Below are 12,789 nucleotides of genomic sequence, written 5' to 3' on the forward strand. Positions count from 1 at the left end.
TCTACAAGGTAATTCAACTTAATATACCAATTCAACGGACATTTATTAAGTGTCTGCTGTCTGCCAGGTATTGCATTAGTGGAAAGTAGGATGTGGTGGGGGATCTTTGAGGGATACAAAGACAAAAAGAAAACAAGGCAATATAGAAAATTAAGTATTATTAGGATGCAAAAGAAAGGTGTGGGAAGGTATAGGTCTAATATGTTGTAAAAGTCAAAGGAGATAATATAGAGCACTTTGCAGATTTTAAGGCATTATCTAAATGCTAGCTGTTAGTTTATTGTTGTTATGAGGGGAAGGGCAGTTCAGAGACTTATAATGTAGGTGATTAATTTACAGATCTTTTTTTCCCCTTATGGATATTTAACAAGTTTTCAGTAATTGGTTAGACAAGTTTTTATGAGGTTGGATAGTATCTTTGCTTTCATTTGAATGTGGTACTAAAATTACAGGCAGTTTGTAGAAACTGGTCAGTTTAATTTGAAAGAGATGGGTAGAATGCTAGAAGATTATATGAGGACAGCTGGTGGTACAGGGGATGAAGTACTAGATCTGGACTCAGAAAAATCTTTGCAAGCTGTGAGTCATTTGACTTTTGCCTCAGTTTCCCCAAATATAAAATAGGGACTAATAACAGCACCTACTTCCTAGGATTGTTGAGGATCAACTGAGATAATATTTTTAAATAAGTAAATGAAAATCTAAGCAGAGTTCCTAGCATGACTGTGGGTGCAATGTTAGATTCTTTTTCCTTCTCTTAAATATGCTATCAGGAGATGGGTAAGAATACCACATAAAGTCTGGAATCAGCTTTAATGGGTCAACAGAGTAGGGAATGTTAACTGCAGGAACTGAATGTGTCTTTCTGGTCTCTCAAAAACAAATGTAACTCCACTTCATCTCTCCTCTCCAATGCAATTCCTCGTCTTCTGCTGCAGTATGAGCAGGAAATCGCCAAGTTGAAAGAGCGCCTGAAAGTGTCGAGCCGAAGACTGGAGGAATATGAGCGGCGGCTCCTGGTGCAGGAACAGCAAATGCAGAAGCTGCTGATGGAGTACAAAGCCAGGCTGGAGGACAGTGAGGAACGTCTCCGCAGGCAGCAGGAAGAGAAGGAGAGCCAGATGAAGAGCATCATTAGCAGGTGAGGAAGGCCAGCGGCCAGCAGCAGAAGCAGGGCGCAGCCTGAGGAAGAGAGTCAGCTGTCAAGGCAAGGGAAAAGGCCTTTTCTCAAAGCCCCTTTAAAGGAGATGTGCCTCCAGATGTCAGCACCTACCCCTTAACTCCTTCACTCGAGATCTTTCCGGGTGGGAAGCCTTATGCACCCTCCAAAAGCCAGAATGGTCTTTCTCATTTTAAAAAAATGTTTTTATAAATTTTTTTTATTTTTAAATTTATTTATTTATTTTTTTTAAATATGCTTTCTTTAAAATGAAAGGAAACACATCATAAAATGACTTCCCTGAGAAGTAACAAAAGAAAGAGGCCTTGGAAAAGTCTGAATTCTACTGCTTTTGTAGTTAGCTTTCACTTGGAAGAGGATCCTCTGAGCACTATCCACTACCTCTCTTTGTTTTATAAGCCTTTCTACAACCCAAATGCTTTTGAATGGGCATGATCTTCCAGAAGCCACTTCTGTTGTCTTTATTTTTAGGACACACTCTGGCTGTGTCTGCAGAAAGGAGCAAGCAGTACTCCTTATTTTAAAGGGAATAATCAAGGAGTGGGGGGGGGGGGGGGGGGGGAATAAGTACTATTGTCTCTCATTTCATATATATATATATATATATATATATATATGCTATCTATTCCTTCTTTGATTATTTGAATGCTTTCTTCTTGCGATACTTCAGGCTAATGGCTGTAGAAGAGGAGTTGAAGAAAGATCACGCTGAGATGCAGGCAGTTATTGATGCAAAGCAGAAAATAATTGATGCACAGGTAAGAGGACTTTGGAGGCATTTGTTTATAGTAACTTTCACTCCCTGTCCTTCTCCCCCATGCCAGTGCCAGGGCAAATGCTGAAAAAGCTCCCGACAGCATTCTCTTTTCAACCTTAAAGGCACATCTGGCGGCTCCGACCAGCATTATTTTATTTTTTCTCCTCTGTACTGAAGAGTAATCCATTAACAGACCCCAGTGCTAATGTACTTGGGGAAGTTACTCCAAAAACCTGTCCTCGTGCATGATGGGGTGAACTTATGCAAGTAGTCAGATCCCCAAGGTGCCCCGCATGTGTCTGGCTTGCCACTTCTACTGACCATTGCTTGGCTGTGAAGTTCACAATCTTGTGAGTCACGTCCACTGTGCCATAAACTTTTGCCCATGGCAAATGCAGGATAGCTGGGGAAAACAAGTCAAACCAAGGGCCCTGCTCTGTGTTTCTGCTCCCCTAGCCTGCGTTTGGCAGTGCTGTCTGGGATCAGCTTGGCTCCCCTTCTTTGTTGGCCCTCTGCTTAAAGGACTTCTTGTGGTAACCCCAAAAGACATGAAGTGATGAGATTGCCAGTTGGGTCCCTGCCCACTGTAGCCTGTTCCTGGGATGCTTCTGGAACAGAGGCTGCCAAGAGCACCTCCTGTGCGTGATAGTACATCTGTACTCAGAGCAAAATTTGAGAGACAGGAAATACTTGTAACTTGCCACTTCCTTTTTTTTTTTTTTTTTTTTTTTTCCCCAGTGCAAGGAATCTTTTCTCTAAAAAAGCAGGTGCAGCCTTGGTAATTGCTGCTCTGGCAGCTGGAGCCTGTTATCTCCCCGAGAACGCCTCAGTCAGCTTTTCATTTCTCACACTCCCTTACCCATCCTAGGACTAGATTAGACATCACATATGTCGCTGTGAAATAAAAATATGAGCAAGGGATAGCCACACTCCAGATCTGCTGCCCCCTCCTCTGTGTAGCTCTCACCTTGTAGTGTCCTGGAAGAGTCCAGTGTTCTTCCATTTTCAGTATAAATCACACAGGGAAAGTATATCCATTCTAGACCCTCATTGAGTCAGTCACTGAATCTGCCGTGTATGATTTCAAGCAAAGCCCGTTTTTTCCAAAGTAAGACATTCAAAGGATTGGAGAGTCAGGTTGAAAAGGTAATTTCTGAGTGGAATACTTTGTAGCTGATATTCATCATGTGGCTTCTAGCTCTCCTGCTGACAGTGCCCACCAAAGCAGAGTCTGAGGGGAGCGGACAGTGTCTTGTCTTGTCATCAGAACAGCTCCCCTAAACATTCTGAGCCCTGAACTCTGCAGTGAGCCAGTGGTTAGAGTTCTCATAGCCTGGAAGAGAAGCTTGATACAGTTATTTATTTAAAGTCCAGGTCAACTTCCAACAACCAGCAAGAGTCACCTTTGGCATCTCATTTTGTGACAGAGAGAGAAGCAGATCAGAGGCTTAAGGAAAGAAATCAGGATTAAGAAAACAAAATGTTGTTAGGAATGCAGCCAGATTGCAGGTGTGGGTTTGTCCACAGTCGCTGGGTCATGGAGAGAGTTGTTTTCTGCTCTCGGCTGACTTTAAGGAGGCTGAAGATAAGCTTCTCTCCATCCAATTTCTAGGCCTTAACCTTCTAGGTTATACGTCAAGAGGAACAGGCAGAAAAGGTTAAAGGGAAAGAAATCTGAGTTAGAGATCTTGAAAGCTCTGAAAATGGCCATTTACTATCTGCCCTAAAAGGATCAAAAGGGCATGGGAAAAAGTGCAGAAGGCTTTTGTCTCAAAATGCAGAAATGAATTGATCTTTTTTGTAGTACCTATACAAGATAATTGTTCTAAATCAAATTTTTAAGTGTTATATTAGTGATTTTTAAAACTTCTTTTTTTGCCAGGGAACATTTTAGTAATCTCAATTTTAACTTAATAGCTTCCTCTTCCAAACCACCTGCCCCATCTGTTTCCTCTTGAGCCAGGACAAGGGGATGCTATTAATGCTGAGAGAACCATGGTATCAACCTCATTCACTAAAATTAGTGGGCTAAAATGGCACTGGTTCTTAAGACACCAATTAATTAAAATCTTACTTTTGCTAAATATAAGTAAATGACTAATTCACAATAGGTCAAAACATAAACACTTTCAAACAATAAAATCTTAGAATCTGAATTGGAAGGGAATTGAGAAGCCACTATATGAAGTCCCTGCCTAATATCTTAATTCCAAAAAGTATTAATTCTACAAGAAGACGAGCCCATGAAGCCTTTATAAAAGATACTTGAAGGTGCCAATAGCTCTTGAACTTCATTTTAACAACTGTTTTATGCCAAGGCCAAATGTTCTTATTGTAAATGCCATTACGAAGACAGCTTCTGTGAATATATAAGTATTTCCAAGTTGGTGATCTTTTCTTATGGAAAAATTTTATATATATATATATATATATATTTTTTTTTTTTTTTTTTAAATTGGGACCATCCCATGGGGTTTTCTGTAAAGGTTCTTATGTACTGATACCTTCCTTAAATTAATTCCCTCAGACTCACACCATCAAGTGCATTCTAAAAGCTTTGCAAGAGTAAGTAAATCATCTCTTCTGGCATCAATGTCAATGGTAGAATGTACTTGGAGGTCAGGATACTTCCTTTTTGTCTTTGTCTCCCTAGTACTGTGCATGTATACTAGGTACTTGATATTTCTGGAACTTAACAGACTCTTGTTAAATTGAAAAATTGTTTGGGAATGAAAATGTCCTGTGCAGGTGAGCAATACTGTGTAATGTCTGACATTTACCTTGATGTCCCTCAGGCAAACATGTTCCCAGTAGTATAAAGAGAGCACCTACATAGGTAAGAGTCCTACTTAGGCTGGGGACACATCACTACCCCAAAACTCCATTGGGCAAATGTCTAGGAAACTAGCTGATATCCATGTTTGTCGTTTTATCTCTTTTGCTAAGTCATCTTCCACCCACTCTGTGCTTAAATTGCCCTGTAGTCCTATCAAAAAGGTTTGGGTTCAGATCCTAAATTCAGCCTCCCTCTCCACAAATCAGTCAGTTTTACAAGACCTGTAGTACTAGTTCTGTCAGTACTTGTTTCTGAAGCAGCATGAGGAGGAGCTTTGTAACCACACACTGGAAGGTCCAGTTGTCCCTGACAAAATGAGGGACTCTGGAGAGGAGAGCCATGGGCCAGGCACTGCTCCCATGCGTGGGGAGAATACACTTGCACTTCTGGCCCCAGAGGCTTTAATGAGACCCAGGCGTTCCCCACACTCATCAGTGAGAACATAAAAGCTGCTTAATCATATCTCAAGTGACATCTCCACTGTGTTAAATTACAGGTCATAAATGGGGATAAGATTATTCAGACAGGCAAGTAAATCAGCCCGGTCCTTTCTTTAGCTGACCAGCACCTAGTCTTGGCCCTGGCCACTGGTCTCCTACGCATTCCAGCTCCTGGCACTTTCCACACTTGAATTCCTCTGGGTCAGGAATGAGTTAATTTTGTTTCCCTTCGATCTAAACAGAGTTGAGAGTGTCACAGCATCTTTCACCTTCTCAATTTGGCTTTCAAAAATTCTAGTTTAATTTTGGCGGTGGAGTCTTCTCTCTCACTCAGAGACATTCAGTTCTTGGATAAAGGAGTTGGGTGGACTGTGCAGTTGTCCCTGCTTCCACATAAATTATGTTCACTTTTTTTAACCCAAGATCTCAGTTTTTGCTACATCTTAATTTTTGTTTCATGGGTTGACAGGCTTCAACCTGTACCGTGGAGTTTCCTCATCGGTGAGATCAAAGATCCATCCAAATATTTTATTTTTGAGAATGAAAATTATGGAATTCATTCTCCACCAGGATAGGACTATGGACCTTCTCCAAGTTAAGCAGAAAGGATTGGTTTTGCCTTTAAGGCAATTTAAACAATATTCTATTGGTACTTTATACTTCCTGGCTGTGAGAAGAGTATTTTCACACTTTAATGACCCTTTATTTCTGAGGGTCACTGTGGCCATTTGTCACTAGTCTTTAAAAAGTCTTTTCATTCACAGCTAACCTCAGTGGTAATAACAACAAACCACCTCCTTTGTAAAAATTTTTCTCCATCCAGATTAGTTTAACCTTGTAAATTATCATTCATATACTGCTACAAAACAAATTATAACTCATGAAAGGGTAGTGATTCCAATTTAATTTTTTTATTTTTACTGTCTTAGTTCTATGAAGAAGAAATGCTGGTGATAATAACATTAGTAGTGTGAACTAGCAGATTTTCTCTCCTTATGTATTAACAGGCCAAGTAACCCTATATAGGAAAGTAATATTCCCCACAATGTCTAGCTTTACCAGATATCTCTCCACAAGAATATGAGTCTTTCCCTAAGTCTTCACTATGTAACCAGTCTGGTAGCTCTCCATAACATGTGCCATAGGTATAGGCAGTTTTGAATGGTCTCTACTTTCAGTACTGTGTTAGTAATAAAGTCTTTTTGCATACCCTCATTGTGACTTAAACTTTACCTTATAGGCAAACAATATTCTCTGACACCCTGAAGCCTTAATTTTTCATATAGACCAGGAGAACAGTTAGGACTTTTTTTCCCCTGAAAAAAATATAATTTTTTTTTTTGTTAGGAAAAAAGTCTATGGATCTAAATTAGCTCCATTTTTCTAATGTCTACAGTGTCTTTGTAGTGCTGATTTGAGGAAGGGGCATGGCAGCTTAAAAACATTTGGTTTAATGACCCTACTTTGAGCTGCCCTTTTATTTTTATTTTTAATTTTTTTATCTTCATTCATTTAGCCCTCTCAAAAACAACTAAATAAATAAATAATGCTAAAAGAAAGCTTTTCCAAAGAACAAAAAACAAAATGAAAACTTAAAATTGGATAGCTTTCCTGTAACTCTGAGCTGGAATGGGTCTAGGAGCCTTGTGTTATCTGTTTGTTTTCATGTGTTATATCCATGGCATCCACCTTTAAGTCACACCTTCCTCCCCAACTTCAAGTAACTCCTAGTCTGAGCTTTCGGCTGCTTCTCTCCTCTGTTGCTGTTGCATCTTCACTTTGCTAGTGATTTCAGGCTGCCGCCATTTTCTGTTTTAATTTGGAGCATAACATGGGTTCTTTAAAAATGTGAATAGTATGTTGTCTATAGGATCAAAAACTCATAGGCCACTTGTATCTTTTCTCTGTAAAATGAAACATCTGGTGCTTCTTTCTTTGCTACCATTTTCCATTTTCCAACCTTCACTCAAAGCATGCCGTTCAAGAATACAGTTTACTATGTAAATACCTATTAAAGGAGACTTCATTATGTGAGCTTTAAAGGGGGTATGGAACCCTACTTTCTGACGTAATATCTGCATTGTTGCCAAGAGTTCATTCAGATTGTGTCTCATACTTGGGGGGGAGGGGGAAGAAGTAGGGCAAAAGGTGACAAATCAAGACTCAGCAGACTTAAGGAGAAAAAAAGATTTAAAATAATATGAAACAAAGAGGCAGAGATGTTCCATTTTACTGGGAAATGTTAAGATGGCTGACTCTCATAGAAACCACCAGAATTGATGACGGCTTTAAATCTGTTCGTAGTAAAGAAAAGCTATTTTTAAAGCAAAAAAACCTGTAGCAAGAAATTTCACTAAAACCACGTGTGTGTGTGTGTGTGTGTGTGTGTGTGTGTGTGTGTGTGTGTGTATTTGTTGCAGGAAAAGCGGATCGTGTCCCTGGATTCAGCCAATACACGGCTGATGAGTGCCCTAACCCAGGTGAAGGAACGCTACAGCATGCAGGTCCGCAATGGCATCTCTCCCACCAACCCCACCAAGCTTTCCATCACGGAGAATGGTGAATTCAAAAACAGCAGCTGCTAACCAGCCCTCCTGAAGAGACAGTTGAGAATGAAAAAAAAAATCGTATTGGAAAATACAACCTATCCCCTTATCCCCAGCCCTTCATCCTGCCCTCCAGGTTTACAGAATGCTGCTAAATTGGAATGGCAACATAAAGGAACTATTGAGTGGTGAAAGAAACCATCTCCTTCAGGGCATAATACTAAGACTATAGAGTTAATGCTCTTTTCCCATATTTCTTTGTACATAAGGAATTCAATTCTGGGCCATGTACAGAAAATGCCACTGTAATATACCCAAAGGAAGTTAATAATGTAGATTACCTTTTTAATTATTGCTATTTTTATTATTGTTGTTTTTCTCTTGTTAAAAGCACTGCAGTTGGTAGAGAAGGAAAAATAGGAACTATATGTGAGTGAGGAAATGAGTTTATGGGTTTAATAGAAAGAAACTATTTCTGACTGATATAAGCCCTTGAAGTGCAACAGCAGATTGGCAGAATTAACTTTTCAAAGGATTATTCTGCTAGTTTGAAAACCATTTTTGATCCCTTGATCTCTTTACAAACAAAAAAACACAGCAAGATCCAATCAAAAAAATTCTATACCATTGGTCAGCTAAGACTGGATCTGATGAAAGAGCCTTTGGCATCCACTATTGCAAGAACAGAGGCCAAAAGTTACTGAAGCATCATTGGACTTTGGGGATAATGTCTAGATTCCTGTTAGTTAATGTATTTCCTTCTCTCTATGACAGATTTTCTCTTTAGTAGACAAAAGAGAATATCCAGTTTTAAATAGGGGATTTTTTTCACCCCAATTGTAATAAAGGGTATTTTTTTCCTTTTTAGAGTTTACAGAACTGTAAATATTTGTCTCTAAATACCATCCTGCATCTTTGTACACTTCAATGTCCTCTCCTCACCCATAATGGGAGCAATCATACCAAAAAGGATTTATTCTCCATTATCAAAAGTCATCCAAATCTCTTATCCACATTCCATCTGGGAAAAAAACAAGCAGATTTATTGTTTCTGCCCTCTTTCCTCTTCCCCCAAAAAGGGCTAACTAGACAACATTAAGACCCTATATAATTTCTGGTTTTCAAATATATCATAAATGTTTTTCTGTTTTTAAAAATCACTATGTTCATTTAGATTTAGTTTCTTATCTATCGAAGTAACAAATTGGTTTTATCCAAATTATTTCGTCTTCCTCACGTTGCCCCCAGTCAAATTTGGAACTGAGTCCAAATCAGAATTCCCACACTTGGTAAAATGAAGTCTTCTCTTCTCCCAAAAGGAAACTGAATCAGGAGATGGGGGCGATAAGTTGTTTGTACACAGAAGTCTTCATCTTCGGAGGAGTAGTTAAATCTCATAATAACATGCTATGGAGACCCAGTTTCAACATTTTTCAGCCATGGCTTTCCTATATGAAATAGTCTGTTACAATCACATGAACTATTTATTTCCTTTGTTCAGGAGGTGTGAAAAGTTATCTTGGGTGAATCTTTCCTTAACAAAAGTACAGAATTTTACGCATTAAACAGTTATCATACATATATAGTTGCACAAGTATACATATAACTATGCACAAATAGGAAACAGTCAAACCTTCTATACCGTCAAATACAGTAAGGTCAAAGTGTCTTTGCTATCTTTAGCCAGGTCTTAGCAGTAATTTTGGTTGTGGGAGAGAAATGTCTAATATAAGTAACAATAATGTTTGATTCAAAATATAATTTTTTTAAAAAATAACAAGCCTAAAGGACCAACCACGTGCCTGAAGTAAGCATCCATGGATGGTGGTAGTAGTTTTTTCTTCAGCATCAGAATAAACAAGAGGAGAAAAGGAAGTCGTTTATGATACAACCTTGGTTGATAGACCAGCCTAGTCACATTTACCTTCCAACCCCACATTCTTTTTCTCTTCAGCTTTGTTCTCTATCAGGTCAGTATTTTGCAACCCTCTGAACTTTCTTATATCTGTGCTTCTGAGTGATCTTCCCCCCTTCCTTATACTCCCTTCACCAACTCCTAATGCCACAGAACAGATCTAAAGTAAGAGCTTCTTTCTATATTGGCTTGCCCACAACCCCCATATTTTAAGAGTTTGAGAAATCCATGTATTACCAGATGTTACTTCATCCCCTGTTTTACATATGCTCCCTTAGAATATATTTCTTATGTCTTTCTCCTTCATATTGAAAGTACTGACCTGATTCTGGTAGTTTTGTTTGAGAAGCTTCAAAAATACTGCTTCTTTAAAAATGCCCAATTTTGTGTGAATTCAAAATACCAATACCTTATCCTCCTTACATAGCTATTCTCATCTCTAGCAAAATTAATTCTATGCGCAGCTGTATACCATAGAAAACTTGGTAAATGGATTGTCTGTTTTAATGGTTTTAAGTATGTTCTGTGGGTGATCTCTAGAATTGAGATCCAAAAACTAGTGTGTCCGACTACAGATGATGTCTTGAAAGCTTGTAAGTTTACCTTTTTTGGATATAAGCTTTTGGGTGAGTGCTGTATACGTAAGGTGATGGATCAGACTAAATGTCAAGTGTTAGCTTTATGTTATTCCACTGAAGGTTTTGATGTGATCAAATCCTGTGATTAAATATCTAAACCTCATGGGAATATATTAGCCCTTTGCATAAGAAACACTTAGTATGTGGAAGGAGAAAAGGAGAGAAACAGTACAGATGTTTTGGGGTCCAAGTTAGCAGAATTATAAGTAAATTAAGTAGCTATTGTTTTCAAAGATGTTGACAATATTATATTTAAATTTAGTTTTATCCATTTAAAAATTTAGATTATTTAAATAAATTTAAATTATTTAAATTATCCCTTTATAACCTTTTCAGCCAAATCTTTTATTCTGAGTATTTCTATCAAGTATACTACCCATTCACCATTTGATCAGTAGGCTCAAAAGAAAAGAGCTACAGGAAGGTAACAGTATCTGCTCTTGTGATTGTTATTTAATATTTATGAGTTTTCCATTTCCAACTCTGTTAGATAATATGATAGAGAACACAACATAAAGGTAAATGACCCTGCTTCAGTGCATTGATGAACCCAAATCCATACAACAACCCTTTTTCCTTCTACAAGGGAGACTTTTGTGGTGGAGCTAATTGGTAAGTTCCGTTAAATGTCATGCTCCTTGCTCCTCCTGACTTACCTGTTGTTAGGTATAAAATAGTCTTTGTTTGAATAGGATGTGGAATTCTGCAAAGTGCCTATGTAGGTGATCCCAGGTTATGGGCAGTAGTAAAGACAGTTGAATGAATGTTGCTATGATTCAGGAAAAGAGCCTCATGTTTCATATTCCTATCACAGGATCAATGATCAAGCCTGTTAGGTCTGGTCTTCAAATGAGTTAAAATTCCATCAACTCATAATGTTCCCTGAGTCTCAGCAATAAAAATTGTGAGGGGAAAAAGATTTGACTAGGGGCCAGTTTCTTGCAGCAAGTTAAATGTAGCATAGAGTTTTTTCTGTAGCATTAGGTCTGTTTGCTTAAGTACTCTAGGTAGTCCAGATCAACTTTCTGTTGAGCTTTTTATTCCTTTTACTGATAGTGGATTGTCCTCCCTCTCTTGAAAGGAAGAAGTAAAATACCATATCTTGGACTGCTATCTAAAGCTATGAAGCATTAATTATATGCTCTTGAATACAATCTTAATTCTAGAAGTAAAGGTTTTCAGATCTGTGACTACCTCTCTCTAGTCTTGTCATTAAATCCCACTGCCTTTGTCACTCTGTCATTTCCTTGAGCTTAATCAGAGTTTCAGGAAACTGCTGCAGGGGAAAATCAGCATTATTTGGCTCAATTTCCACCCCAATCTACATTGAGATTATCTTCTGGCCTTGGCCCTTTAGAGGCCAATCCTTCTACAAAATTTAGGGAATTAGATCATTTTAAGAGCCCACATCAGACCCATCAGGCATATACCAGAATAGACCTAGACACACCAGTATGAACCATTAACCTGAACCCTCTCACTAGCTCAGACCTTCTGTCCCAGAACCCATGCCACAGGCTAAATAATTCTTATTCTCTGCCCTTTTGGAAGTACTTTGTGTGGGCATAGTTTTTGAAGAGTATGTATGGACGGCAACTTGCCACAATTAAAAGAAATTTCTCTTCAACCCCTTCCCATTTTATCATCCCTCTCTCCATACACACACACTGAAAGCCAATCATTTAATTTTCAGAATGTCATTTTCAGAACAATGGCAAGTATCTATTTTAATGATTCTTTTTAAAAAAAAAAAATTAGAGTTTTGAAATTTCAAATAGAAGTTCATTTGTTATTTTGAATCATTGTCCTTTGTTGCTAAAAGCATTCTGTTGTTAGTACCCAGCTGAGAATGCTGCACTCTTGATTTTAGGAAGGACCAAAGCAATGAAATTTACATGAGATGAAATAAATAACTCATGAAGAGAGAAAGAGCCAGAGAAGGATGCATGATCTAAATGCAGACTCATGCAGATTAGCCTTCTCTACAATCCAAAGAACTCACAGTTTTAAAGAAGGCTAAAAGGGTTTAGATTTCCCCACCATCTATAAAATGTCTTGCTAGTAGTATGACATGATGATTTCGACAAAGAACAAAAAACAGTTTTCTAAGACCTTTCTCCATTTTTAGAATATCTACTTCATTCTGTAAAAATAATGATTATCACTGTTGGGTCACATTGTCCTAACATCATTTCATCATTATATGCCTCCCTCCTAAAAACGGCAAATGACATATATACTTATATGCCCCACTTACCCCCATCTTATCTTTAGAAATAAGACTTTTCAGATTTTCCTCTACCTCTCTCCTGTACATGCCCATTTCTCTTTCAGTGTGAGAATATCATAAGATCTCTTGAAAGAATAAGAGGATGATATCATGGGAGATCTTCCTTCAGAGCAGAGAATCATGCTGGGCCAGATCTGAAGAAGCCTACCTAGCTAGTTATTTCCTTGCTATTGAACCACAATAATTT

The 12,789-nt window shown here is 38.3% G+C and overlaps 1 protein-coding gene across 11 annotated transcripts in view; it reads left to right on the forward strand.

Moving 5' to 3' along the window:
• The window catches only part of RASAL2 (RAS protein activator like 2), a 320,061-nt gene extending 308,018 nt beyond the window's left edge, over positions 1 to 12,043 (forward strand). For 6 of the 11 annotated variants that reach the window (XM_031936941.1, XM_031936936.1, XM_031936938.1 and 3 more), the window contains 4 exons: positions 939 to 1,141; positions 1,851 to 1,938; positions 5,270 to 5,300; positions 7,634 to 12,043. In XM_031936941.1, the coding sequence (XP_031792801.1) occupies positions 939 to 1,141; positions 1,851 to 1,938; positions 5,270 to 5,300; positions 7,634 to 7,776 (465 nt within the window). In that variant the 3' untranslated portion in view covers positions 7,777 to 12,043. Of the gene's footprint in view, positions 1 to 938; positions 1,142 to 1,850; positions 1,939 to 4,732; positions 4,774 to 5,269; positions 5,301 to 7,633 lie in introns of all 11 variants that reach the window. The other 5 variants (XM_031936942.1, XM_031936943.1, XM_031936937.1 and 2 more) reach the window with 2 other exon arrangements.
• The last annotated feature ends 746 nt before the right edge of the window (positions 12,044 to 12,789 follow it).

This window comes from Sarcophilus harrisii, chromosome 4 (assembly GCF_902635505.1).
Source record: "Sarcophilus harrisii chromosome 4, mSarHar1.11, whole genome shotgun sequence".
Lineage (NCBI taxonomy): Eukaryota > Metazoa > Chordata > Mammalia > Dasyuromorphia > Dasyuridae > Sarcophilus > Sarcophilus harrisii.